This window comes from Rhododendron vialii, chromosome 9a (assembly GCF_030253575.1).
Source record: "Rhododendron vialii isolate Sample 1 chromosome 9a, ASM3025357v1".
Classification (NCBI taxonomy): Eukaryota; Viridiplantae; Streptophyta; class Magnoliopsida; order Ericales; family Ericaceae; genus Rhododendron; species Rhododendron vialii.
In genome coordinates, this window is record NC_080565.1 from 6942997 (window position 1) to 6970899 (window position 27903).

The 27903-nt window shown below is 38.4% G+C and overlaps 1 protein-coding gene and 1 non-coding gene across 5 annotated transcripts; one reads left to right on the forward strand and one right to left on the reverse strand.

Annotated features, from left to right (window-relative positions):
- Positions 1-3135: 3135 nt before the first annotated feature.
- Positions 3136-27715, forward strand: LOC131301516 (uncharacterized). 4 transcript variants are annotated; one of them, XM_058327866.1, is made up of 14 exons: positions 3136-4338; positions 7411-7549; positions 11790-12009; positions 12095-12195; positions 14897-15018; positions 15100-15191; positions 15850-15955; positions 19453-19607; positions 20124-20251; positions 23950-24086; positions 25611-25708; positions 25854-26074; positions 26386-26791; positions 27225-27715. In XM_058327866.1, exons 1-14 carry the CDS (start codon positions 4045-4047, stop codon positions 27298-27300), a joined length of 2295 nt encoding a protein of 764 aa, XP_058183849.1. In that variant the 5' UTR covers positions 3136-4044; the 3' UTR covers positions 27301-27715. The 4 variants fall into 4 exon arrangements, with proteins under 4 accessions (XP_058183849.1, XP_058183850.1, XP_058183851.1 ...); XM_058327867.1 differs by having other exon boundaries at positions 23959-24086; XM_058327868.1 differs by lacking the exon at positions 27225-27715 and having other exon boundaries at positions 25854-26097; positions 26386-26583.
- LOC131302177 (small nucleolar RNA snoR100) lies at positions 13784-13889 on the reverse strand. Its single transcript, XR_009191648.1, has one exon. It is a non-coding gene; the product is annotated as a small nucleolar RNA snoR100 (small nucleolar RNA).
- Positions 27716-27903: the final 188 nt, after the last annotated feature.

Here is a 27903-nt window from a genome sequence, read left to right on the forward strand (position 1 = left end):
GGCAAGAACTCCTACAATATGTGTTAGAAAGTAGACAGCAAATCTCAAACTCGAGATCTTGTTGAACATGGAACAAGCACCTGACCAACTATGGGCCAGCTTGCAAGTTCTCGTGTGGATTAGTTGGTATTCGACGTTTCATGCTCAGATTCAATTAGTTTTCAGTACGTCTGTGGGATGCTTAATGCTATCGTAGTGCTGAGACATAATTTTCCTGGTTTGCAGTACTAGGTATCATTCGCATAAGGTGTAGTAGTGATAAGTTTTTCAAGACTATTAAGAGAATTGTTCGTTCTCCTTCCTCTTCTCTCTTCCTCGCCTCCTTGTAGATTTGGCTTTGTACTCTCTCTCTCTCTCTCTCTCTCTCTCTCTCTCTCTCTCGTATCGAGTGAGGGATAAGACCGCCCTTGATAAACTCACGACTAAAAGAACGGAAATGGATAATTTTATTCAATCAATTCCACAACCGAATTAGTGGGAAATGAAATGCAGGTAAGACTTAAGAGCAATAACGACGAGGAAGGAGATACAGCTTCCCCAACGAAACAGATTCCCTAAATGATTTCTTAACAAGCTCCTAATTACGGTAGAGATCCTTGTATTTATCACAATGGGCACATCCATCCCCACTCCTATCATTCCCCACCCTTAAAAAGCGACCTTGTAGGTCGAAAGTGTGGAAAGCAACCATGAAAATATCAAATATAATAGATACAGAATAGCAGAGTTGAAGACCTCAAGGGGGTTTGACTAATTGCTAGTAGTATTTCATTTCTCACTCACGCGGAGGTTTGCCCGCAAAATTAGTTTTGAGTGGATATGGTATTTGGGAAGAATTGATAACTAGTAGTACGAGATATATACGAGATGATGGACAATATTTGCCGACAAAAATATCATAGAAACGAAATTAAAAGCAAAATAGTAGCAACACTTACGTTAGTTTAATTAAATGGAAGTAGTTTATTGCGAGTTCAGGTTAAGGTTAAAATTGAGACGAAAAAAGGGATTAGGCAAAAAGTTCAAAAAGTGTATGTAAATAACTGATAAAAAAAGAAACTCCACATAAAGAGATTTTACAGAGATAACTTTTTCTATTATGTTTTTTCAAAATCAACACTAATTTTTATCTGTTCTATGTGGTGATCGGAAAATGACAATCACTAAGAGAGAAATCTAATAAATAATCTATTTGATGTTTGATTAGTTTCAACAACCACTTACGCGGTTAATTTATCTATTGTTTGATATTTTTAAAAATCACTCAATAGATAATTTTTTTTGCCCGGTAGATATCATCCGTGAATTCATCTGTTACGCGTTTGCCAGAAAAAATTCTACTCGCATTTTTTTTTTTTTGTCGTTTGATTTTTGACATTAGAAATGGACTAATTGAGTTAATACTGATACCTACACGAGGTAGCTCTCTTGTTATATCTACATGCCAATTTACATGCACATCGACCAATTTTTTTAAGGAAAATTCTAAAATCAAACTAATGGACTAACAATAAGAAGTGTGAATGTGTATTAAAAGGTGTAAAAAATATACAACAATATGTGTTTTCCTTGTCTTCTTGTATGCAATGAGCTGACAAAAGAAAGATCGTATTTTTAATACTATTCTACCGTTTAGCAAAGACGCTCATTTCAAATAAGAATGAAAACCCACAAGAGGTGTGTAACAACTCTAATTTTGGCCCTAAATTTTCCAAATAAAAAAAATAGTATTGTTATTCAAAATTTTATTAGTTAATTAAATTAAATTAACTTAAATTAAAGTTTATTCCATTATAAGTTTTATTTTATCTTTTTAAATTACCTAGCCAATATTACATGTGTGTAATTGTATAAATACATACTACTATATACCTATATTTCCTACCCAATTATTACCATCCTACAAATTAGGGGATTCGGTTCCATCTCCCTCTCACCTCTCATAGCCGTTCTCTCTCTCTCTTCTACCCCATAGCCGAAACCCTTCCTCCCTCAAGTCAAAAATTTCGGCCAGCCACCATATCACCACCCCTACGCCTTCCAGCCGCCTCTATCGCAGTCCGTCTCGGCAAATCACGATCGAAGCTCACCGCACAATTCTCCCACGCCGCCGCACCTCCACCCTCGTGGCCGCGCTCATTTTGGCGAATAGCGGCCCGGTTCCTCACAGAAAGGAGAGAGAAAAGCAAGAGCTCCATCCATGGAGTTCTAGACAGAGAAACAGAAGTGGGTTTCAGCCCTCCGCTCGATCGAAAACAAATTCGGGCCTCCAACCTGCCACACCTTCTTCGAACATCTCCAGACCAACTCCCAAACCCAATCGCCCGAAGACAGCCGAGGACCCCCAACGCCGTCATCCCCTCCGGCGAACCACTTTTCATCCGAGACCCACCGTCTCACCCAGCCGAATTCGAGGTAGATTAATCCCTCTCCTACTTCTCCCTAAGTATGTTAATGACTAATATGTTTAGAAGTGAAAAGTATTGAACCCGTGCGTCGATTTTTACAAAAATCGCGCGAACCCGTTTCTTGTAAATTCACTGTTCATAACGGTTGGAATTTTTGAAAAAATAGCACTGAAATTACAGTTACACCCCTTATCTTTTAAAGGGTATTGTTTCGGCCCTATTACAGTATCATGTTGGTCAAATTACAGTATAGATTTACTTTTGTATAATACTAGAAAAATGATAACAGATACATTAAATTAGTTGTTACTTTCGAAATTTTTTCTTCTCTTTTTAAGAACCAACCAGGATGAGGGGAATTTTTTTAAATTTTTTTCTCTTTCTTCCTTTTCAGAAGTTCCAAATAAAGCCTAACATCTAACCGGAGCAATTGACTCAGTAAAATTGTGTTGCCGGCCGATATACTATTGAGAGGAATTCAATATCCATTGATTTAATTTTGTGTTGCCGGCTTATATACTTTTTCTTTTATCCTCGTGTGCCGGTTCATATAATATTGAGGAAAATTTGATATCCATTATGGTTGGAACGAGGCAGAATCTTTTATGTCGAAAATATTTGTACTAATAAATTTTTTGACCTTTAAATTTAAAATATAAAAAAAATTACATAATCCGACGGCAAAAAAATCTCTCTAACGCATAGACACATAGATTTTTTTGAATCCGGCTCCTCTCCAATTCTCCTAAAATTGAAGGATCCTCCAATCCTATTAATAATGCGACACGTGGAGACTATTACATCCAATGTTCAAGAATAAAGGACTCCCCTTGATACGAAAAGCACCTAATAACTTTCCTCCTCTTCTTCCATCTACCACCACAACAACCGACCCCTGCCAAATTGCCAATCTCGCCTCTTTCTTCCCTCAGCCATCGCCATTAATGCTGCCTCTAACCCCTCTTTAATCCATAGCCACGTCTGTCCCGTTCCCATCTAATTCTTCCACCTCCACAGACCTAGACTAATATCAAAAACCCAAACCCACCATTAGACCTATCAAATTTGCTATGAACATAGCTTAAAATTCTGAGATACAGGTGGAGAGGTTTATTGTCTTCTTCATCTCCTTCCCCTTCTCTGCCTCGTTTCCTCTCCAAAACCTAACTCATCCCTAATCCAACTCTAATTTGCTAAGTGATTGAGTTCACCGGCGGTAAAAGAATCCGGTGACAAATATCTAGTTTGAGACTGTCTGATGGGCCGCTTTGGAAAGGAGAGAGGAGGAATGTAATTATATGTGCTCAATCCTTTGGCTTTTTAATGAGATGGGTGTAACGTTAAATCCTAACCGTTGGATCTAGATTGAAGGATCCTCCAATTTTAGGAGGATTGGAGAGGAGCCGGACTCGATTTTTTTGGCCAGAGGAAATCAGACCCGGTTGAGATTGGGTTAAAGCTAAAAATAGCTTTGATAAAACAAAAACAAGATCTAGAAATACGACCCTGTTGCAAGAACAGCCACCACAGCCATTTTCCAGGCGAGTAATAATCGTCCTTGTAATTTTCCTCTTAACCTAATAATGACCCTCCAAATCAATTCTTCCTAGTTCGAGAAAAAGGGACCCATCAAATTATGGCAATGTGGGTGGTCTCAACGTTCAAGAACCTGAGGTGGTGCAGCCTGATCATGGGGGTCTCGAACGCCGTCGTCTTCGTCCTGGCCGCGATTTTGATCGGAGTTGTCTACCCAGATTGCCGCGGGGACGACAAAGATATGCTACCATTTGGTGCCGTTTTGGTGGGTTCCTGTATGAGAATCCTCGTCATGATCCGTACGGGCATTGTGCAGCAATCAACGGCCACGATGATTCTCAAATCTCCGACCCAGAGCGCGGTCTTCGACGCAGTTATACGCCGCGAGAGACGGGTAGGTACCCGTTTTCTTCGTATTGCTCGTATTCTGCGTAGTTATGATAAACGAGCCGGCCTACTCGAGAGCTTGAGCTCTTGTTCGTTCGTTAAAAGCTCATTCAAGATCGGTTTGTTACAGAAACAAATTAAGTTTGAAATTTGTTTTTAGTAGCTCCTATTCTGTGTAATTATGATAAACAAACCAAGCTATTCGAGCTTGAGCTTGTGTCTGTTTGTTAAAAGCTTGTTCGAGATTGGTTGGTTAAGTAAACAAACAAAATTTGAACTTTTTTTTAGAAGTTCTATTCTGTGTAGTTATGATAAACGAACCAACCTACTCGAGCTTGAGCTCGTGTCCGTTCGTTAAAAGCTCGTTCGAGATCGGTTGGTTACACGAACAAATTAAGTTTGAACATTTTTTTTAGAAGTTCGTATTCTGTGTAGTTATGATAAACGAACTAAACTACTCAAGCTTGAGCTCGTGTCAGTTCGTTAAAATCTTGTTCAAGATGGGTTGGTTACATAACAAATTAAATTTGAGCATTTTTTTAGAAGTTCCTATTCAGTGCAGTTATGATAAACGAACCAAGCTACTCGAGTTTGAGCTCGTGTCCGTTTGTTAAAAGCTCGTTAAGATCAGTTGGTTTCATAAACAAATTGAATTTGGACATTGTTTTTAGAAGCTCATTAAGCTTTCAAACTAAGCTAAAACAAACTACTGCTCAAGTGGGAAAGTTGCTAAAGTGGGAAAGAAGAGGAAGCGGGTTTGGAGTTTGATCCCTCTTTGTTTGATGTGGATCATATGGCGGGAAAGAAATTCTAGATGCTTTGAAGGGGTTGAAAAATCGTTGCTTAGTAACAAAAGTTTTTTGGTGAATAGCTTGTATAGTTGGGACAAGAGAGATTGTAATCTATCTCTTGACCAATTCTTAGATTGGTTTGAGCTTTTCCTTTCGCATGGAAGTTTATAGGGTCTTTTTGTCTTGTGGCATCTTTTTGTATACGGGCGGCATTCCCTTAATGCCTTCTTTCTAATATATTTATTTACTTATCAAAAAAAAAAAAAAAAAACTACTACTCAACTTGTTTGGCTTTGGCTTATGAGGTATAATAAATTCAAGCTACTCAAAATTGGCTTATATTCGGCTTGATTAAAGCTTGTTCAAGATTGGCTTGTTTCATAAACAAGTTACAGGTTGAACATGTTGAACAATTAATTGCTCGGTTCTTTCGGCTTGTTTATCACCCTTAATTCCGTGGTTTCCCTTGTGATAAACAAAATATAGTTCAAACTTTATTTTTAAGTCGGGGTAAGTTTTCTTGAAAAAAATTCATCGTGGACTTGGTGGGCTCGGCTGGTTTGCAGCCTAGTTTGGAACTATATCATATTTGCCGACTCATGTATATTCTGGTTTAGTGTTCGCGTTTCATTCAAATTTATTTGATCTGATATGATTTGTTAATCATTTTGCTTTTTAGGTAAAGGATAAGTAGAAAAGCAGTAGCAATTAGAATGAACAATGTAGTAGCAATAAATGCAAGAATATTTACTTCCATAATCTCAGTGTTTTTTTACTTCACAGTAACTGGGGATTTAATCCCATAGAGAGAGGATAAATCTTTTGCCTGTAAATTCAGTTGGATGAAATGGTTACAATCTGGATAATAGAGCGATTTCATATCAACCTTCAATTCGAATTAGCTCTTAATCCCCCCTGCCCCCGCGCACTCACCTACACAATAGTACTATTGCATTTCTGACTGTATAATCTAATTAACACCACATGGTTATTATGCGCGCTCTTAATTCTGAAATAACGAAGAGACACATATTTGGTGTTTGTCACTTTCATTCAATGATCTTCTATTTTGATTATTAAGCTTGGTGAATTGGGTAAGAACGTTATTTATGTAGTGCAAATAAATTATTGACAGAATTCAGGACTCAGTATAGGGATTCGTGATAACCCATTGAGGAAGCTTATGCATTTTGCTTAATCAAATCCTGCCGGCTGTAAAGCACAGAAACTTCGTCTAGGTCACGTTCTGGTGTCAGACAATCATATAGTTATTAGGTTTGCCCCAAGATGGTGTTATAAATGCCATTTGTAATGGCAGACATTGATCTTGAATCAGACTAACAGCCTATATAGCAGACAACACAATTGACAAAAAAGAGGATCAGATTAGACTTGAAAACAGAAAAACAGGAAGGGCTATGTAGAAGTAAACTTGGTCTTACCGTATGAAAGAATTTTATCTTCAGTTTTCGCGATCAGTAGTGTGTGCCAAGCTGGGGTGGTTGAATTATGACAACAAAGGAACAAATGTAGAAGACGTACAAAGAAGAGAAGGAGAGGTGTCTGCTTCATTGACGTGCCTATCCTTGTTATCAGTACGATGCATAGGTTATGTACATGGTACAGATGGATTTCCTGGACAGTCAAGGTAGGGTATATGGCTAAAAAGACAGGTTCCTGTCGTGCATGGAATGTTGTTTTTCCTGCCCTTTTCTTCTCTTCATTTTGCTATGGTCTTTGCCGTCTCTGGTATCTTAACATACTGAATAGATAAAGAAATTTAAATTGCCATCACTTGATAGTTTAAAAAGTTGATTAAGCCTCAATACAATTAAGATCTTCTAACTGTCCATTTGCTAGAATTGATTATCAGGTCTTAAGAAGGATATTAATGGTGTTATACACGTGGTACAGATTCAACTAAAAATTCAATTGGAAACGAGGGGGGAGGCAACCCAGATTTTGGAACCTCCCAGATTCAACTAAAAAATCAATTGGCAACGAGGGGAGAGGCAAAAAAATCTAAAAAATAAATAAAAAATAAATAAAAAACTTGCATAAACAAAATGCACCTATGTTTTTTTCATGTGTTATGGAGGTGGCTGTTGAACAAACTTTTGGTTGATAGACTACACATAAAAGACTATTCTTATGGGAAATTATATGGCATGTTGTATGTTTTCAGAATGCACTCTATGTGAACTTATAACTATATTGCCATGATCACTGTTGCCCTATTTCAAGTAGATAATAGAATGCAAGTTTGATTGTATTTCTTGATGAAACAGGTCAAGTACAAGAGGTGGCTCTTGTGGTCCCGCTTTTTAATGCTAATTATGGTGCTGCAGTTTGTGGCAGCAACATACCTGGTCTTCGTTGTGGCTAAACACCTGCATCTAGGCAGAGCATCAAGTAACTGTGTATTAGGTAATTTGATGGTCCTTTGTTTTCTCATTGACTTGAAGTACGTGTACTATTTATTTTTGTTACTTCAGTTTACTGAGAGTCTTTTGTAGACATACTGGAGAGTCATTTTGCACGTCCATATCCTGAGAACTCCTTGAACACTTCCTGCAATGTTTGCCCTGTGGGACTTTGTTTTTGGAGGATGGAGTTGGACATGATCTGAGAATGCCTCTTGTTTAGTGGTGATGAAGGGACACCCCTATAAGAAAATCGGCCTGAAGCAAAATGGCCATGTACACTATCATATGTATCTAAAGTATATATGGTATCATGACGTTTGTTGACGGAAGGACTATATTCCTTCGCCTCGCAATTGTACAAGCTATCTATGTTTCATGGACTCGAGTGTGGGTGTTGGGTGCGAGTTTATATGTAACGGTCAGACATGTCAAACCTAGAAATGAAGGATGCGCAGATATAGATCCAAATTTAGATGCGGCTAAGAGCCTAAGAGGGTATGCTAAATAATTGCTGAGTGATATATTATTTCAAATAAACATGAGGTAAAAAGTCGGTCACAAACTTTTTTTTATATGTACTTTGCTGGACAAAAAACATGGATAAGTCAATTAAGGCTCCAAAGTCCAAACTCTTTAGTAAGTTGTCATCCCATGAGCCTTGTTGGACTTCCCTTGACTCAACCCAAAATGTAGTTCACCACACGACTCAATGCATGCCATAACTGCTCAAGTCACAAAGAGAAACAAAACAATGTGTGCTATGACAGTCCATATAGCCTGCAAGAGATAAATGGGTGAAACGCCGTCTTTGGCCTTGATAAATGCCATGGCCGGTACCTATTCCACACCCACACCCACACCCACACCCACACCCATGTTGACACTAACAAGCTACTAATAAGAAAATTTTTAGGTCTATGCAAATTACGCTCTAAACCATCAAAACAATGTCGATTTCTTTCCCGCGAAACAAGCCACATAGAGTGGCGATTTGAGAAATATTAGTCAGTGGTGTCAAACAAAAACTGCAATTATATGATTTATTGAAAATCCACGTCATTTTCTTCCAATAGATAATTTCATTTCTCAAATAACTATTAAAAGAGGATTTTGATACATGCCTCATGCTAATTAATAACTGTTCACTTGAATGCCGTCGTTAAGAGGGATAAGCCAATAATTTTTTTCCAAATTACAGAATATATTGTACACATTTTATAGATATATAAATATTTGTATACATGTTTTATAGAATGCAACACACTTTTATAACTTACACTTAGTTGATCGGATTTAGTTATTTTTCTTTGTTTTTCATTAGTAAGTTTGCATTTTTCTTGATGAATCATTCTTTGTCGCAACAAAAAAAAGTAAAAATACAAGGTCAGGTATGTTATTTTAATAAAGTCTAATTCATTTTTGAATAGAAGTGTTGTCGCGTGTAACATTAGGTGAGCCCTCTTGCAGCAAATTTGAGAAAGTGCTCATGCATCAAATAAGTTTCTCACTACACACCCTCCTTTCATCAAATACAAAATTTTATGCACAATGTACAAGGTTTGGAATGCATGTAGGTGGTATAATTAGTCGTTTAAGGAGTGTGTCTATAAGCTCTCCATGCGGCAACCTTAATATTTGCCACTTTGCTTTCATATAATTACTAATCAACCAAAAGAGGTTTCATAGTCAGTTTTTCGGTGTTAACATTTGTCTTTCTACTTCTTTGTTTATCTGCTAAAACCTATATAGGTCCTGTACCTATTTTGACTTTAGTGGGTTCAGCTGACACCACATCCTCCTTAGAGGTGTCGCCCCTGGCCGCATCAAATTACAGGATCATATCCCAAAATCTCTTTGTGTTTCCTGCTTAAGTCCCTCTCCAACAATAAGGAAGTGCTAAAACTCTGCCTTTGATAACCTAGACCACCCTAAGGCCTAAACCAAGACCTAACTGATGTCCAGCTCCCAAGTTACCATGCAATGAATAAGGAGAGGTACCACCAAGTCAACATCCTCCCGTTTGACTATGTAATTCAAAACACACACCACCGTTCTTTCTAGCAGTTGCAAGATCTTTTAACAACCTAGAGAAACACAGATATACGTTGCATCAGATCCAGTTTTCATGAGAGGACTAAGCAGATTGAAGATTGAAGTTGACTGTCATCTAGTTTGAGAAAAGTTTGATAGTGGTGTGATTGCCACTCCCTTTGTGTCTCCAGATACCGAGTTAGCTCACATGTTTACTAAACTGTTGGTCAAGCCACATTAGAGTCAATGTTTTTAAAGCCGGACCAACAGTTCAACCGCTTGAACTGTTAACCGATCCATGTTCTGGTCCATTCAACCACCCAAAACCGTTTCATGCACAAAATCGCTTTATTTTGTAAAAACTAAAAAAACCCAAGAGGAGAGCTAGCTGTCTTTGAGCTAGCCGTCTTTTTCTTTTGTGGGTGGGACCAAGGGCTTCGCCGTGTGGTTGAACCTCGAACTGGATTGGGTTGGTTGGCCCAAACCGGTGTATTGAATTTTATAAACACATAAAATATTTAAATACACAGCAGTAGGAATATTATATTATGTTTCTTTATTTTTCTGTGAAATCATATTTATTGCTTGGTTATGATGTCACGATTCAACCTAATTGACCCGGTGGTTGAACCTTATTTCCGGTTCGCTTAGCGGGCCAGTTTTTAGAACATTGATTAGAGCTATTGTGCAACAAGCTATGACTTTGTGATATTTATTGTTCAACTTGAGGGTGAGTGTTAGAAGTAAGCAAGGTGTTGTCATCGCTATACTTGCTCACTCTCGCTTATGTAAATATAATGTATCTATTAGGGTTAATTAATATACACTCTAAAAACTTTTATTCTCTCCAAACAAGATTATTGTTGGCCTCATTCTCTTTATTGGTTATCCTGACTCAGTCTTGTTGACAATAATAAGCTTAGTTGCTTAAACATAGAGTGTTCTGCTTTACCTTAGTTTTAATTTGCTTTGGTTTGGTTGTCACAATAAAAGTTCACTGGAATCACTAAGCAGTAAATGCCATTAGCATTTTGTTACTTATTCCTTTGGCTAAAACATGATAACTGTTGTATGTATAGCGATCCAAGGAAGATTACATGGTTGTCAAAGGCTCACCATTCTACAATAGTCTAATTGTCTCGTTGGAAGGGCATATAGTGTGCCTGATTAAACACCCATAAGAGAATGCATAAGAATAAACTGTGTCGTTATATACTTGGTATTCAAAATCTTACATCTATAAGCAAAGGTACCGTCAATTCAGTTTCATGAGGATACCTCAACTTTTGGTTTGAAGAGCGCAAGATACATATTAAAAGACATGTTGTGGTGAGTGAACCCCAAGCTGTTGTAAGTCTCACATATATGTGGGGACACCTATTTTTATTTTTGTTTTTGGAACTGATTTTGGGACTCGATGTTATGTTTAATTTCACTTACGGGTTAATGTCGTTTCCCTAGTTTGAACATTGTGGTTAGCATATAAGACTAAGTTTATTGTTAGTGGGATAAACCTTTGCTCTTGCAATTGACATCGAGTTATAGATTTGGGTATCATTCTTTTTCTCTACCTTATTTCTTTTCTAGCTACTTTTTCCACTTCTCATTCCTTAGTCAAGACGGTAAATTTAGAGGAAAAAGTTGCTCTGCCGTCTTGTAGCCGTGCTCACGTTATGTTGCTACACAGTGCACACACTACCAGGGTACTTAGTTGTATCCTTCTTCCTTTATGTGTGAAATCTTAGCAAGAGGCAATAATTTGGTATTTACACTAATTTGAGATTTCATTGCAATATCAAGTTGCCTTCACCATCAGGACTATCCTTGATTTAAGCGGACAAAGTGTTCTTATAGTGATTCTGAGGTTTCAACCACCATATGTCGCTATAATCTTTAACAACTCATCTGGGGATTCCATGTACATTGCATATAAAATTTATACTCTCCTTTGTGATTACCAATGGGGTTGTAAGTGCTGAACCTGTTTCGCGTATTCCATACTTGCATGTTTGGGAAATTCCATACGTTGACTGCTCTGCATGCATAAAAATACAACTTTTTTCCTCCTATGTTGCGAGAAATGGACGTCTTTTTGTTCTTGGGCGGCCGGGCAGCGGCAGACTTCGATGTGCGCACGTATATTTTTTGATAATATGTTTTTGTGGTTGCTAATGCGGAAATTTGCATGTTATATCGTTTTTTTTTTGCAGGGCATGTTTCTGAGGGTACTACGTGGCAGCAAAATATACTTGTCCTTTTAATTATCATGGTGATTTTTGTGGCGACAACACAATGTTTTACAGGATATGATGTCCTAAGATGGAGGTCCTTTTATGCAAGAGAAGACAATGCATGGAAAACTCATTACATGGAGGTATTCGACCATGGAATTCGAGAAGCTATGTGCTGTCTTGGACGTTCCAAATACTTGTAGGTTTTGGTGAAATTTAGTTGTCCTAGCAAATATATTTTTGTGTTAATCATCTTTGTTCACTTCTCTTTCTGAATCATTCAGGAGTGTCTTGGAGGAAGACGAAGTTTACTCAGTGGCACAATTATTGGGTGATCTGGTAACTTATCGTGCGGCTGGCACCGGGCATTTTGAACTATTGGCAGGTTTTCTCAATCATGTGTTGATATTGTTTCACACAAGTTGATACATGATATCCAGAAGTTAATTTTAATGTACCACTGTCTTACACGTAACTGTTGATGGAGTCTTACACCATTGATCAAGGCTATTTTGGTTGGATCTGTTGTGTGATACCGTATCTTAGTCACTTTGAAATTTTGCATCGGGTAAATTTCCAGCAAGACGAACCACATTGATACTAATTAAGAATATTCATTGACAAAGTTTGGAAATTTAGTTTCTTGGCAAATACTTGCATGTTGGATTATTGCTGGAACTGCAGTTACTTATACTATTAGCTATTATATTAAAAAAGTGATTTTCGCACTCAACTTTTTACTGATGGCGCTCCAATTTTAACGTGAAGTTAACGTGAAGTTACTGGTAACTTCATGAGCAAAGTGGAGCGCCATCAGTAAAAAGTGGAGCGCGAATATCAATTTCCTATATTAATTTTGTTTTGTTTCTTTAAATCCCTGTTTGGTCTACCAAAAGTGTGCATGTTATGAGCGCTGAGGTACAAATTGCCAGGTGATCAAGCTATTGCTATTCGAAGAACTCTGTGTATTCCTGTTTTTGGCTTCACTCCCCTCTTGCTTAGTGCATTCCATTATTCACACATCATTTTTTTATCGGCTGCAGTACAAATTATCATTGAAATTGTAAAAAACATGAGATGCATCAGATGTAAGGAATTTGTACTGTTTTAGCTTTGCTGTCTACCGTGCTTGTAACCAAAGGGGTCACATCATCCATTTCCTAAATTGAGGCCAACTTTCTGTAGTGTTTAGCATTTTGTTAAAATTGTTTTAAGGCAGTTTAACTGGTTCCTTTTTAACTTCCAAAGATTTGCCAAATAAAAGATACATCAGTGTTTTTGTGCAAGTGTCATTTATGCTATTCCCATAAGATAGTTTAGTCGTACTATTAACTAGGTTTATTAGGGTTTCTCTATGTCACCTAATTGTGACTTTGTATTCAGTTGACAAGTTTTGCTTACCAATAGTCATTACTCACTGCCGTACTATCATCTTGGTTTGAACCCCAATCGACCCCCACTAGACCATCTCAGACCACCGGTGCACTCACCCAACATTTGCCGACCACCAGCAAATTCACCCAAACACTTGCTGACCACATTTGGGCCACAATCAACGCTAAGTTGCACTTGGAACACTCTGATTTGCTTCGTATGAAGTGTTTTAGATCTTGTCAAAAAAAAAAAAGAAAGTGTTTTGGATACTAATCTACAATACTCAAGAGTCGTTTGAGTTTGTAGGATCTCAAATTGGCTTCGCCGAACCTCCATTTGACCTCTCCGGTTTCCCTTCGACTTCGGTGACCTCTGTTCCCCAAAATCCATAATTATAAATTTCCAAATCTTTAAAAAAAAAAAACGCATACATCAATCACAGTACCCGTGTAATCCCCAATCGATGTGGGTATGGGCGGGGAAGGATTGGAGATAGACCCAACCTTTGGTGACGTATGTTCAAAGTGGCTGCTCTCAAAAAGTTTTACCTTTGAAATAGAGGGCCTCCTATACCTCCAAAAACCGAGGAACTCAAGGGACGTTTTGCCATTGAATCATGCCCCCAAATCAAAGCTGAAAGACATCAAAGGGCATGCCTCGAGACCTGATTCAGTTTTTGTGATCATTACCTTGCTTCCTTCATTCAGAAACCAGAAAAACATTTAATGGTTCTGTATGTTATCGTTATACCAAGTTATTTGCTTTGATCCCTAATTGAGTCTAAAATGTCTTTGTTTATTATATGAGCTTATAATTATAATCTAGAGTATCATAGACAACATGTCCCGAATGTGTGACATGTCGTACAGTATTTTATTCAGGGTCTGATTGGATAACATCGATTCAGCTTCCTTTCTTAAACTTCTGCACATTCTCAGTTTCTTGACTGCCGTAGACAGAATACGGATAAATTCCTTTGAAGTAGAAATAACTCTACAACACTACATTGAGCAAATCTTGATATCTTCCCTCAAGAAACAGAATCTTTTGATCAATACTTCAGCGTGTAATACTGCCATCAATCCTTCTTTGGTTCTCTTTCCTTTTAAGGTCTATACTTTTTCATATATTTTGTGAAGTTCATGAACACAGTCTTTGCAGGTTGAGCTGACTCTAAACATTCTTGAAACTTTGTTAGCACACTGAGCTTTGAGCTGGCTCCATTGGTTCCGACTTTTGAGTACAGATTGCTTTTTTCTGGAAATATTTCTGTTCAGTCAAGTAAGAGCTGGCTCTTCAGCAGGTCATGAGCTCACTCGAAACAAAAACTTGACAATGTTCCCAATTGAGGCCTACAAAACCCGAATATAGTTTTAATGATCTTCGAATGCAATTAATCCAAGAATGATGAACTAAAGATCTTTCTACTTCGTCCATATTTAGTTACCATGAAACCAAGTGTGCGGGTTCTTTAAACAAGTGTGTCCATCACAAGCCACTAATAATATACTTTTGAACTGCTGATCAAAATAATAATATCCTTTTGAACAGATTATATACCTTCTTTTCTATGTTATGCTCAAGTGCTTCCAAAAGTACTTTGTAAAAGAATGACGAAGTCAGATATATACTTGCCACACATCAAACATCTTCATTTTTGTTTCATTTTCCAGATTGTACTTTGTATGATATGAAACATCATCTCTGTTCAGGACTAGCTTTATTTCAGAGCCGGGGTGAATCCCCGAAGTCGTATGAAAGGTGTTTGGAGGCACCTGAAGATCGAATTCAAGAGGCTACTGCTTATCATCCGTTTGCTGAAGCTGCATATACGGTCTTGTTGTGGCACATCTCCTAAAGTATTTCATGTATACTTGATCAGTACAATTTTTCATTGAAGCTGTGCATGATTCAGGGTCTGCTACTTGATATAGGAAGAAATCCTGTACTATTTCCTTGCGTGTGGCTCTATAGGCAAGGGATTTTGACTCCGTGGACTCATAACAGGTTGTCCATCTATCAACATTCTTGAATAGTCAGATGTGTAACCGAAGTGTTCATATATTCTGCACAGGCTCTGTTTGTTTGGACTGAATGTTTTCCCCCAAAATGTTTTCCCAATTTTCCCTCGTTTATGGCACACAAAATGCAGAGATTATTTTATGGGTGAAACATTTTAAGCAAAATAACAAACTTGACTTATACAACAAGTCTTTACTATCTCCTCCACTTGTAGTCTGCCGGTTCCATCAATCATTTACACCCTCCAGGGCCTCCATGCATGTACTGTATCTATCAACATCTCCATACCAATACTGATTGTGCTAATTACTCTCCTTGTTTCCCAACAATTTTGTATTATTCCCATCACTCTCCCATAGTGAAATCATTTCTACACACAGATTACCCATCTATTCCTCTTCTCTCACTCATTCCTTTTGTAGCCTCTCCCTCTCCCTCTCTCTCTCTCTCTCTCTCTCTCTCTCTCTCTCTCTCTCTCTCTCTCTCTCTCTCTCTTCTTGTCTTGTGGATATTAGTTACATGTAACTAATGAAAAAAGTTGATTGCTGGTGTGCCTGTGCAAATGCATTGAGGCCTCAGTTTCTTTGAAAATTTGCATCTAGCTTTTTCTGCAGATCTTGTACTTAAAATTACCCTTCTCTAGGTGCCCGATTCTTCTGGGTGATAACTGGTGGAGAGGTCATGCAGCAGCTTTTCTTAATTATGTCAATTTACCTCCAGAAGCACTTCGACAAGGGCGCGTTAATCAGGTTAGTAGAGTCATGGTCTTTTGCTTTCATTATGCAATTAGCTCAGGGTAAGTTGATTGCAGAAAATGTTGCGTGTAGACCTTAAGTCCAAAAGTAGTGGCAGTAAATTCATCTTGTCTTATTGTCCACTGTTTAAGCTATTATTACCAGTGTTCTAAAACAAGGAATTAATCGGCTATTAATCACCGATTAATAGCTGGCGGGGCCTATCCGATTAGGTCCGATTAACGATTAATTGCCGATTACTAATTAATACGCACCGATTAATCGCTCGAAGGTGGCTGACCGCCCGACTAGCACCGAGCGACTTTTAGAACGTTGATTATTACATGAATGTTTTTCAAAAAGTTCAAGATTCCAGCCTATGGTTTACTCTTCTATTGGGGAAGTATTTCCCTTGTAAATTTGTGGTTTAAGATTATCTAACCCTGGAATAAGGTGTTACTGTGTTACGTGTAAATGATCAAAGCATCCAATTATTCTTTCGGCACATAGGGAAATTTGTTATAGGACATTTGTGAATGTTAGTGCCTCCTGGCTGCAGTCAGCCGGAAGGCATTCCGATGCCTAAGTTAATACTTGGAGGAGAAGAGAAAAGAGTACAACCGATATGAGATCAAGAAATGGTTGGTACTTGCTCTCCAAGTATCTCGTCGCCCAGCACGGGTGCCTGATGTCCCGCATAACCCCTTTGGTTAGTGATCTCACTGATGACGACAGACAGACCCGTGGCCGGACCCACGTGTGCAGAACATGATACTGGAATAATATCCCAACTGACTTCTGGGTTTGGCCCACGACAATCAGATAACGAAGGTTTATAGGAAAAAGAACTTGCTGAGCATGGAGGTGGTGGTGGTTTCTGTACGTGAAGGGTTGGAATCATGTGGTTTCGATCCAACTTGACATGTGGAAACAACTTGCATCACCATCCAATTGCCGATTTTGAGTGGAGGACAATTGGTGTGAGGCTGGAAGGACTGGAGATGAAAGGGCCATGTCACAGGTTCGTGATGAGCTTGGTCATCTCGCATTCAATTTAGATGGGCTTGAACAGATTTGGGTCATAGGAATTTTGGCGGCAAGGCAAAAAGAAAGTGGATCGCAGAAAGTGGGCCAGCTAATTGGTGGGTGTGATGATCTCTTCAAAGGCTTTGCTGGTAATAATGCTCCTTTGAATAGGGCCCTGCCATTTTCTTAGCCTGGTCATTAGGGAGTCAGGGACAGTCCAGCAAGCTCAAGAGTTGGGGTTCATGAGTATGCCTTGGCGGGTCAGACTTGTTGATATGCTGATGATTCCATATTCGTATGGTCTTCTTCAGGTTGATCCCTATGTGGATTTTCCTTGTGAAGAGTTTGAGTACCCTTTAGTGGATTGGAAGGCAATCTGCTCTTTGATCCAGAAGGGTGCCCACTCTTTTCAGGAAAGCTCTCATTGGTAAGTGTTCAGGCAGATATGCTAGGTTTAAATTTTGGACAACGTTGTGATGGCCAACCTAAGAAGCATGAACATGAACATAGATACAGGCAAATGATAGGATAATTAAGTTAATGGGGACAGGGAAAAAGGTGGATACAGAAAAACAAGTACATATTCTTTTAGTGTTTCTTTTTTAATTGTAATGAATACTAATATTGCATCCGCAACTACCTAGGCTATGAAAAATCACCACTAACTTAGTGCTAAAACTAACACTGCTTCTACATGATTAAGATATTTTAACGAAAATAAAACGAGTCACAAGTGACAAGTTTGTTATAAATTTTACCCTTGGGATATGTTCTTTACATCATGAAGAGACACCACACAGTGTGCCCATACGTGTTCCAAACATATCTGCTGTTCAAGTTTATAATAAACAATTGGACAGACGACATGATACGAAAGGATTTGGGCCTTTTAAATCTAAGTGAACATGTAGCCTGGGCAGAGCTCAATGGAAAAATATAATTCACGTAGCCGACCCCAATTGATTGGGACACAAGGCTCAGTTTGGTTTGAACACGCCACTTGGTGTGTATGATATGTATCCCCACGAATTCTTGGCATGTTGGTGTAACTGGCATGTTTGGCACGGATACGGAAACCCCTTAGTTGTGTCGGTGCTTCAAAGTGGTCAAATATGGGTCGTTGTGAAATTCGAATAAGGTTCGTGTTTCAGTGTCGCATGGTAGGGGCTCATGTAAAGCTGGATGAAATTTCGAAACATATTGATACCAATGGCTTCGATTTTTTAGATATAAGGTTCTTCTGCATCTCTGAGCCGGTTCAAGTTGAGTGCGATGGTAAAGACTACTCTTTAGTAAAGAGTCTACCCAGAACACTGACCAACAGAACAACATAGACTCTGGTGATGAGGAGAATCCACACCTTCCTGAGAAGAAAGGGTAGATCAGTCTCCTGAGGCCTGATGTTGTAGGGGTAGTATTACGACTTGCAAGTATGAAATTTTAACTGGTGGTAAGTCTTAAACAATTTTTGTTTTGTGATCTTAGATGGGGTGGCTGTTTTAAGTCCCCTTGTCGTTAGCATGTGAAAATTAATCTAGTTTGATGATTGGATGATTTGTGGCACAAAGTTTTTTCTGGCCTGTGTGGCCCTCAATGCATGGAAATTGTTCTTTCTCTAGTCGATGTTGTTAACAACTACCATGTACCGAGGGCCACGTAGGACGGGAAAAAAGTATGTGCCACAAACCATCCAAAGCAACACAACAAGAGTATCTTTTCCACATGCTTACGAGTTACGACAAAGGTACTTAAATAGCCACCCCAACTAAGTATCAAACAACAAGAAGAAGAAATCTATCCAGCAATACGTCTTATCCTTTTCTACCAATAGGTCACGTGACGTGGTCCCCTCTTGATGCATGTCCATTATCCACACGAGAATCTAGGAGAGCCTTATATGAAAGCATGTGTATTCTACAATGGTTCCTGGCTACATGGGGGATCTGGGTCGAGAGCGGATCTCCTCCCATGTAGGGATCAGACTCGGGCCCTTAAGATGACTTTCTCCTGCCCTGGGACTCAGGTCTGGTGGGTTCACAGTTAGAGCCATACCAGGTTGGCAAGACCATAGGTGGCTGCCTCCGGTATTCAGGTCATTCCTTGTATGTCAGTAACTAATAGGCATTAACTGGTACTCCCTTCGTCCTATAATTTTGGTCCATTACGGAAGTCATGCCATTTCCCGGATCAAAATATATATTACTTTCATGTGCAAGTTTTCAATTTCTTGAACTTATTTGAAGAACCAGTTTAGATTTTTACATTGGTGCACAAAGAGAATTTGAAAAATTATGCATGAAATTACCTTATTCTAAATCCAAAAAATAAAAGTTATTGTGCATATGCTTGAATATTGAAGGTCTGCATTCCGCATCACATTCTCTACTTTCCATGCTCCTTGCTAGTTTCTTCTTGATTGTATGTTTGTGTTCTTTGATCTCATTATGTCCTTAGGCTTTTGTTTGTTTATTGTCTTCCTATTTCAGGGGAAGTGTGAAGCTGCATACTTTATTGTAGTTCTTCATCAACTAAAATCTGTTGTAATTGCCGTGCGCGGAACTGAGACTCCTGAAGACCTCATAACTGACGGGTTATGTAGAGAGTGCACCCTCTCTATTGAAGACTTGGATGGGTTGATAAAGCAAGTCTCTCTCTCTCTCTCTCTCTCTCTCTCTCTCTCTCTCTCTATCTATCTATCTGCATGTGCGGGGAACATGTAGCGAGTGTTTTTGCATATGTTCTTCTGCATGTGTGGTGTTTCTGTTCTACATGGATTCTGTCATCTTGTTTCTGCATATATGTGTAAGGGTTCTTATGATTATTGCCTTGTGTTTCTACTACAGCATCTTGTACAATATGATTCAAGTTGTTTGAAGGTGGTATAAAAAATTTGTAGCTGTTCGTGGCAGCTAAGTTGTTGAAGTATTCACAGTTTTGTGTAGGTAAAATGGTTCGATGAATTATAGAAGGCTAGATGCCGTTCTGCTTTTATATTTGGTATGAAAATTAATCATGCAATTAGTACTTGCTAGGCTGCAACTATGACATAAGTAATTGACAACCTTGCAGTGGTAGCTGCTGTTTCTCATGTTACTTTTATGCTTTTTGTTCATCCATAATATTTTTGAAGTTGACGAGTTTTATTTTTCCTTCTCAGTTGCAATCATATTCACCCTGATGTAAGGCAAAGAGTAATTTCTTCTATGCCACACTATGGACATTCAGGTATAGTTGAGGCTGCACGGAATCTTTTTATGCAGATTGAAGGAAACACTGGAGATGATGGTAAGACGTTGAAACTTTTGCATGACACTGATGTATGACAATACGAGAAATTCAGAATTTGTAAGGGAAACAAAGAAGTGGGGTTCTGGAGATATGATGAGACGACTTTCAAGGACACTTTTATGTTTTTAGGGCTATGAATAGTATCTGGTGAACAGTAATACTGGCTGATAGCATGCAGAAAATAAGCAAAGAGAGAAGAAAAAATTGGTCTAGGAATAACTGCTAGAAGCCTTAGGCATCACACCTAGGATCTAACTGCATCACACAAATCTACTTAAGAGACTTCCTAAACGAAATTCTCTCAATACTTTATTTCTTTGGAAGCATTACATGGTTTATAATAATAACTAGAGGTGGCAAATGGGTGGGTTGGGTTGAGTTCAGGCGGGTTGATACGGGTCACGGGTTAGATGTGTGGGTTAAATACGGGTCAATAGTGAATGGGTTGGATATGGGCGGTTTGGTACAAGTCCAATCAAACCCATGAACCCGCACATCAAACATATGATTCTGTTCTCATTTCTCACGACAATATTGCCACGACTCTTAAAGAAGCAGAAAATCTAAGGAACAAGTGCCTTCTTCTTCTCTCTCTTTCTCTCTCTGATCTTGTTAGGATTGAAGTCAAATTCAATCTTAAAAAGAAAAGAAAGAAGTGGAACCAGTCCATTTGCTCACCGTTTTCCGTGAAGCTTAAACATTTCCTATTCTCTCTCTCTCTTCGACCTCAAACAAAATCAAGATATTGAATACAGAAATCTAACACTCTCCACCTGATTGAAGCAGAATCATGATCAAAATGAGTTTGAAAAATGAGATCACTGCTTAGGATCGATGATTACGTCTGTAAGTAATGGTTAACTCACTCTCTCTCTCTCTCTAACAAAATACAAACATATGTCAAATCAAAACTTGAAGTGTTTGGCGAAGTGAGAAATCCGGGTATTTGCTTGAAATTCAATTGAATTTTGTGCGTTTAAGGATCGTGATTTTGGTAACCCATAGTTTGAACATTTATTAACCCATTTAGAACCCATAAATAAATGGGTTTACACTGTGACGCAATTACAACAAACTAAATAAACGGGTCGGGTCGGGTTGTTGACGGGCGGATTTGGGAGGGTAATAGGGTTGAGGTTGGAATTGCCACCTGCAGTTTATATAGAGTTGGAGACTTCCTAACTCAACTAGACTAGGATTCCTTAACAAAAGGCTCTCAAATTCTCTTAATGTTCAACTCTATTTCTTTAGAAGCATGACATGGATTATATAGAGTTGGAGACTTCCTATACCAACTAGACTAGGATTCCTTGACAAAAAGAAAACTATGAAAGCTTAGACTTCTAAAAACCTATCTAATTCCAAATAATTCATTGAGAAAGAATAACGTTCTGAAATATTCCTACCAACGGTTTCAGCAATTGCTAAAACTACAAAATGCCCTTGGTTAAAGCATCTAACCCAAAACCAATTGGCAATGAGTGGAGAGGCTGCTCAGGCTCATATACTAGTTTTGGAGGAGATAATTAACTGATGTTGGACAATTTCCGACGCCCCTGACTACTAGAAAAATTAAAGACTTTAACAAAAGCTTAGCCAAGACATTAGCATTTAATAGAATGAGTCTAAATTAGATTATGCAGGGCCCGTATGGGACCTAGTCTTGAATGCGAGCACACCTTCATCATTCCTTGCATCTTGTAATTTACTCTCCTTTGAACAACTTTGGGGCCAAATAATTCTGCCCTAGTCGATTGGAGAAAACCCAACCTCGCGTTTTGAAATGTTGAAGTATATCAATCCTTGTGTTTTTTAAAATTTGCAACCATGTCTTCGTATGAAAACCTTCAAGTTGATGTTGCTTCTTCTTCTTCTTTTGAGATCTGAAGAAAAAACATGGTAGTTCAATTTCATAGCATTGAATTTGTCGGGAATAATAAAATCAATGGGGAAAAAGGTATAATTGGAGGACACTGAGCGATAGTTTTCTATATGCTCCAAATCATGTGCATGGTTGTCTATACAACATGCCAAATCTTGGAAATTGCAACGAACCGCCAAATCTTGGAAATTGTAGGGAACCACCTAGAAGATTGGTAGTTGCCAATTGTCTCAAAAGTGAATAGGTTGCATGAATCGGAAATAGCTATGATCGTATGTGAATTGGTGAATCGGTGAACCCAATCAATGAATCATTCGGTTTACTTTGGATTTGCTAAATTCAATTTTGACTCTTTTTTTGCCCTTTTGTTTTTGAAGAAGGGTTCTTCAAATGATTATGTAAGGTCTTTAGTAGTGTTACATGCCATCTATTGTCTATGTTTCTCCTTATTTAGACTCAAAAATATATTTCTTTCATATTGAGTCTTATAGGTAATAAGAAAGGGGAAACTTAATTAGAAAGTGAAATGACAGAGACAAAATGGTATATAACCACCCTGAAGACCTTCAAAGGGCTTGTTTTATACTTTAAACTATTTTCCACGAAGAGGACCGTAAGTAGGATTTATGGATCCTCATCCTTTGTAGGTTGCCAATAGAAGTAGCTTAGCTGTTGCTTCGCATGATTATCAATTCATCGTTTAAAACAAGTTTTATATATGTGATTTACGTCTAAAATTTTTAGGTATCGTATATGTTCTTGTCACCCAAATTCATTAATATACTTTCCCACGTATTTTAGAGATAACAATTAGAGCAATTCACAACTCGATTTGATTCACAATTCAAAAAAAGGACCATTTCGATTCACGATTTGACAACCTTGGTCCACAGGCACTGGGAAGCCTAGGGCCCTTTTTGTTTATATTTTTTAATCATTTTGCATCACAATTCTAGTCCTAATGCAAACATTGTTGCAAGTTGACCAATGTGCATGTACTTATTGTCATATGGGCATTAGGTTCATACACAAGTTGTATTCAATATTCGTGAATTATTAATTTATCAGATTTATTGAAACACATTAGGTTCATTCTATCTAGACTACTAGAAAGTAGAATAGCCTTCTGCATGGCACACAAATTTGGATGTAATCTTACCGTCTAAGAAGAGAGTTGATTAGTGAATTTGAGTTAATGAGGCTCTGGTCCTTGCAGAAATCGCCTTGCTCTTGCAAGGGTGAAGTATCTATCTTTTTCTCATTTTTTCCTTAATTTTTCTTTGCGCACTTACACCATAAGTACTATTCTCATTTCCCTACTCAAAGCCACCACGAATCCTATTGTAGGTAGCAATACTCGAAGTGTCCTAAAACCACCCCACATTTGTCTTCCATCTCAAAACTTTGGTACCTTCAAGGGCCCAAACCCTTAAGCGAACTTGGAACCTATATATCCACCGAGTTTACTTTTTTAACTACTATGGGATGGAGGTGGTTCTTCACCTTCTCAACCATTTCCACGTTTTGAGACAATATCTCATTCATCTCTTAATGTTTTTTGTTCTTTCTTTCCATGGTTTAAACCCCTAACTTAAGAGGATCTAAACCTACTTGGGCCCACCTAACAAAGTGTTTGGTCCTACTTTAGTGGTGACTCAAAAATGCCAAAAAATCTTGAACAACTAGCCCTTTTCCGATATTTTGATCTCTGCATGATTTGATTCTTGCTCAAACTTTTAAGTCTGGAGACTTTTCGTACATATGCCATCCTTTTTAGCTAATTTCCCCAGTACAATGATTCTTGATGTGAAAGGATATGCAGATATTTCCTCTGGGTCAAGAGGATTCCTTTCCTCGTTGCTTGGAGCTGGATGCGAGTGTAATGGGTATAGTGTTCGCATAGTGGGGCATTCTCTTGGTGGAGCTATTGCCGCAATGTTGGGACTTAGGGTAAGGTTCTAACACTTCTATTCTATCCAGTAAAGCTATTTTTATTCACCTTCTTGCTTCTTGCTTTTTGCTTCTTTCGAATTTTATTTTTACTTATGGCTGAAGTATTGGACGTCCTAGTAGATATGGTTCAGATAAAACCTTTTTTTAATTATGTGATATAAACTTGTCAAAACTTTTTATCTGTCGTTTTATGCTGGTCCTATCATTTATAGAGGCAGATGTAGAAATAAGAATTTGATAATGTTAAAACATTCAACTCAATAACAATTGGCCATGAGTGGAGAGGCTGCCCAAGCTCATATATTAATTTTGGAGGAGATAATTAACCGATGTGGGACAAACTCCAACACTCTCGCGCACGTGTGACCCCCAATTTGCAAGTGGAGAGGTAAATAAATTATTCATAACACATGGATCACAACAAACAACGGTACACTTATGGCCCAAACAAGGGAGAACAAATTCTCCGAAACCCTAGCTCTGATATCATAAGCATCTAACTCATAACCAATTGGCCATGAGTGGAGAGGCCATTCAGGCTCTTATACTAGTTTTGGAGGAAATAATTAACCGACATAGGACAAACTCCAACAGATAACATCAAAAGCACAAAGTAGTTATTATGTTGCGTGTTAGTGAGTAGGAAGTAGTTTTAGTCTTTGTCATCATCATTTTGTTTTCTCTCAATACGTGTGTGTCTTATGTGTGATAGGGTTAATTAATACCCAATAAACTTTTTTTTTCCTCCTCTCTAAGCTTCATGGTATCAGAGCATGGTTAACCCTAACCCTAATATAGGCTTCATCCTTTTTAGTCTGTTCCAATACCGAGTTAGTTGACTCTGTTATTTGGGAGAGTAAAAAGTGTATAGGGTATTAATTAACCCTAACTCCAAGGACGAAACTAGAATTTCATAAACGGGGGGCTGAAGTATTAAGAGTAAGCACCACCATAGACAAGTAAGTAGGTTGTTGATCTTCTATTCTCAATCAACCATTGACATAACCTGGGAATATTTCCCAATTGTTTGAATTCCGGATGCCGAGTAACATTATATGCTCAAAATGATTAAGCTCCATTCTTGAAATTAATGCTGATTGGTCTTGTGAACTTGAAGTATTAAAATTGAAAAAACAGAAAATACGCTGGGGCCTTGGCCCCCATAGCCCACCAATGGTTCTGTCTCTGCCTAACACAGAATGTCTATTATTTATATTACTCGATACCTCATTACAAGACTTGAATAACCAATGTGGGACAAAGACAATACTGACTATATTTTAATACTCCCCCTCAAGCTAGAGAATAGATATCACAAAGTCCTAAATTGTTACATAACAACTCTAAACGTGGTTAAATAGCGATTTGGTGAAGAGCTTAGCCAACTAAGCTCCTGTAGACACAAAGAGAATAGTCAATGCACCATCATCAATCTTTTCTCGAACAATGTGACAATCTACCTCAATATGCTTGGTTCTCTCATGAAATACCAGTTCTTATTTTTTGGTTTTTGGTGGGCAGTTATATGGGCGATACCCAAACTTGCATGTGTATGCCTATGGCCCCCTTCCATGCATGGATCCAATTGTGGCAGATGCATGTTCAGAATTTGTTACCAGGTAATTGTTGCAGATCCAAGATTTATCTGCCTTCGTATTAATGTCTTTGGTACACCACGTTCTGTTTTTAATACAATTGACCCTCAGTGTATTTATTTGTCCAATCCCTGGTTATGCAACTGTTTTGCCTGGTGAACTTCTGCAGCATAGTATACAACAAGGAATTTTCAGCGCGCCTTTCAGTTGCTTCAATCATGAGGCTTCGTGCAGCTGCACTTACGGCATTGTCACAGGAAACGACAGATGCAAGAATAACTTCAAAACTTGCACGTAGATTTCTCTTTCTGAGCAAGTATGAAAAAAATAAGGTGGGGGGAAAGATTGAAGCTTCACATCTGACTTCAAGTGCCATGACAACAGAAACTAGTAACCTCCTGGCTTCACATCTGGTTCTATTCCCTTTGTGTGCAATTTGATTAGTAATAGATCTTGATTTTCACTTCTGTTGTGAATGGAGGGAATCAGACCCTGCCCATAAATTTAGGCAATGTTTAAATGACCGGATTGGAGCTGGAATGGAATAGTCATTCTCTTGCAGTATAGATGGAATCATAGTTCACCAATTTAAGTGCATGGCAATTCCATTCCTTCCAAAAATGATTTTTCCAACAAACCAAACGCTACTTTAATTCTCAAGGAAGGTGTTTCTGCTAAAGTAATGTTCCCTGTGACTGCAGCGAGCAGGGGACAGGATCAAATGTTTCCCGTCTGGCCAGATGTGGACGCAATAGTTACTTCTTATGATGAAACTAACCATAGTGATTCACTAGATGATTTCACCAATCCATTTTATGATCCATCTCCTGTCAACGTAAGCTTACCACCTGGTGATCCTGTTTCTGAGTTCATGGATGTGGTGCCATCATCTGTGAGTGGACCAGCACGGGATGTGCCTGAGGTGTTTTTACCAGGCCTTGTTATACATATACAACCACAGAAAAACAGCTTTCAAATGCCTCTATCAAAATGGTGGAGAACCACCCACGAAGAGTCTTCGAAATATAAAGCGTTTATTGCTGACAGAGAATCCTTCAAGGATATCATTGTTTCACCATCCATGTTCCTTGACCATCTACCTTGGAGGTAATTCATTCTTGTTATAGCTGTTGATTTCTTTGTAAGAGCATCTCCCAATGGTAAGCCATTTCTCAAGCCAAAGCTAATTTTGTCATTTATCTTGCCAAATTTGACACTAGAAATGGAAAAGCCATTTATTGCCTTATTTCTGTAGTACCAAAAAGAAGAGCCATTTATTGCCAAATTAGCAGTTGTATGTTGCTACCTTTTTGGTCCAAATCCCTATAAACCGATTCAAGTGATCAACGGCGTCATGGGTTAAGGTAAAAAATGGCTTTGCCGCCATTAAAGCAACTTTCCCAAGTTTTGACAAAATGTTACTGTAGCAAATCAAAAATTAACTTCGGCTTGAAAAATATAGCTCAAACCATTAGAGATGCTCTAATGTATTCATACAAATCGACTCTCATACCACCTTGTTTGAGTACTTGTCCTACAGATGTGATCATGCCATGCGGGGAGTCTTGAAAGCCAGAAGGGCCCAAAAGAGAGATGATGGATCTCAAATTGTATGAATTCTCCGAGCAACATTTGTGGATTTTCGCATGCTGATTGTTTAGAGCCTGACATGGCGAGGTAATTTTCTGAAGATAACGAATGACCATTTGGGAGCATCTGCCCCTTCCCATCATCCAATTCGGGTATACTGCAATAGCATTTGGTGGGACAACTTTGCAAATAGCATTGGCCCCTTGCAACATACAGTATACACAAACGAAAGTGTGAGGATGCAGGACACTTGGTCCATAAAAGTGGCGGGGAAAGAAAATGGATGTCCAGATTCACAGTTTCAGGCCTCATACACAAAAGCAGCTCTATAGCAGTGTGCCTATGTTTAAAAGACAATTTGAAATTTTGAAGAGGTTATTATACGATTAATCTGTATTACAAAATTGTCTTAATTATTAGATTTATACTCCTCCGGCCCAATTTTGTCAAAGTGCCTTCAGGCATGAGTTATAGCTAGTAGTACTTACAATCTTTGTATTTTGAGTAGGGTGCTAATGCCAAAATCGTTTTTGTTTGTGCCAAAACTCTTTGCATAAAGCCTTGTACCTTGCACATGGTACAATATTTTTATGCATTACAATTTTAGCACAAACAAAAACAGTTTTGGC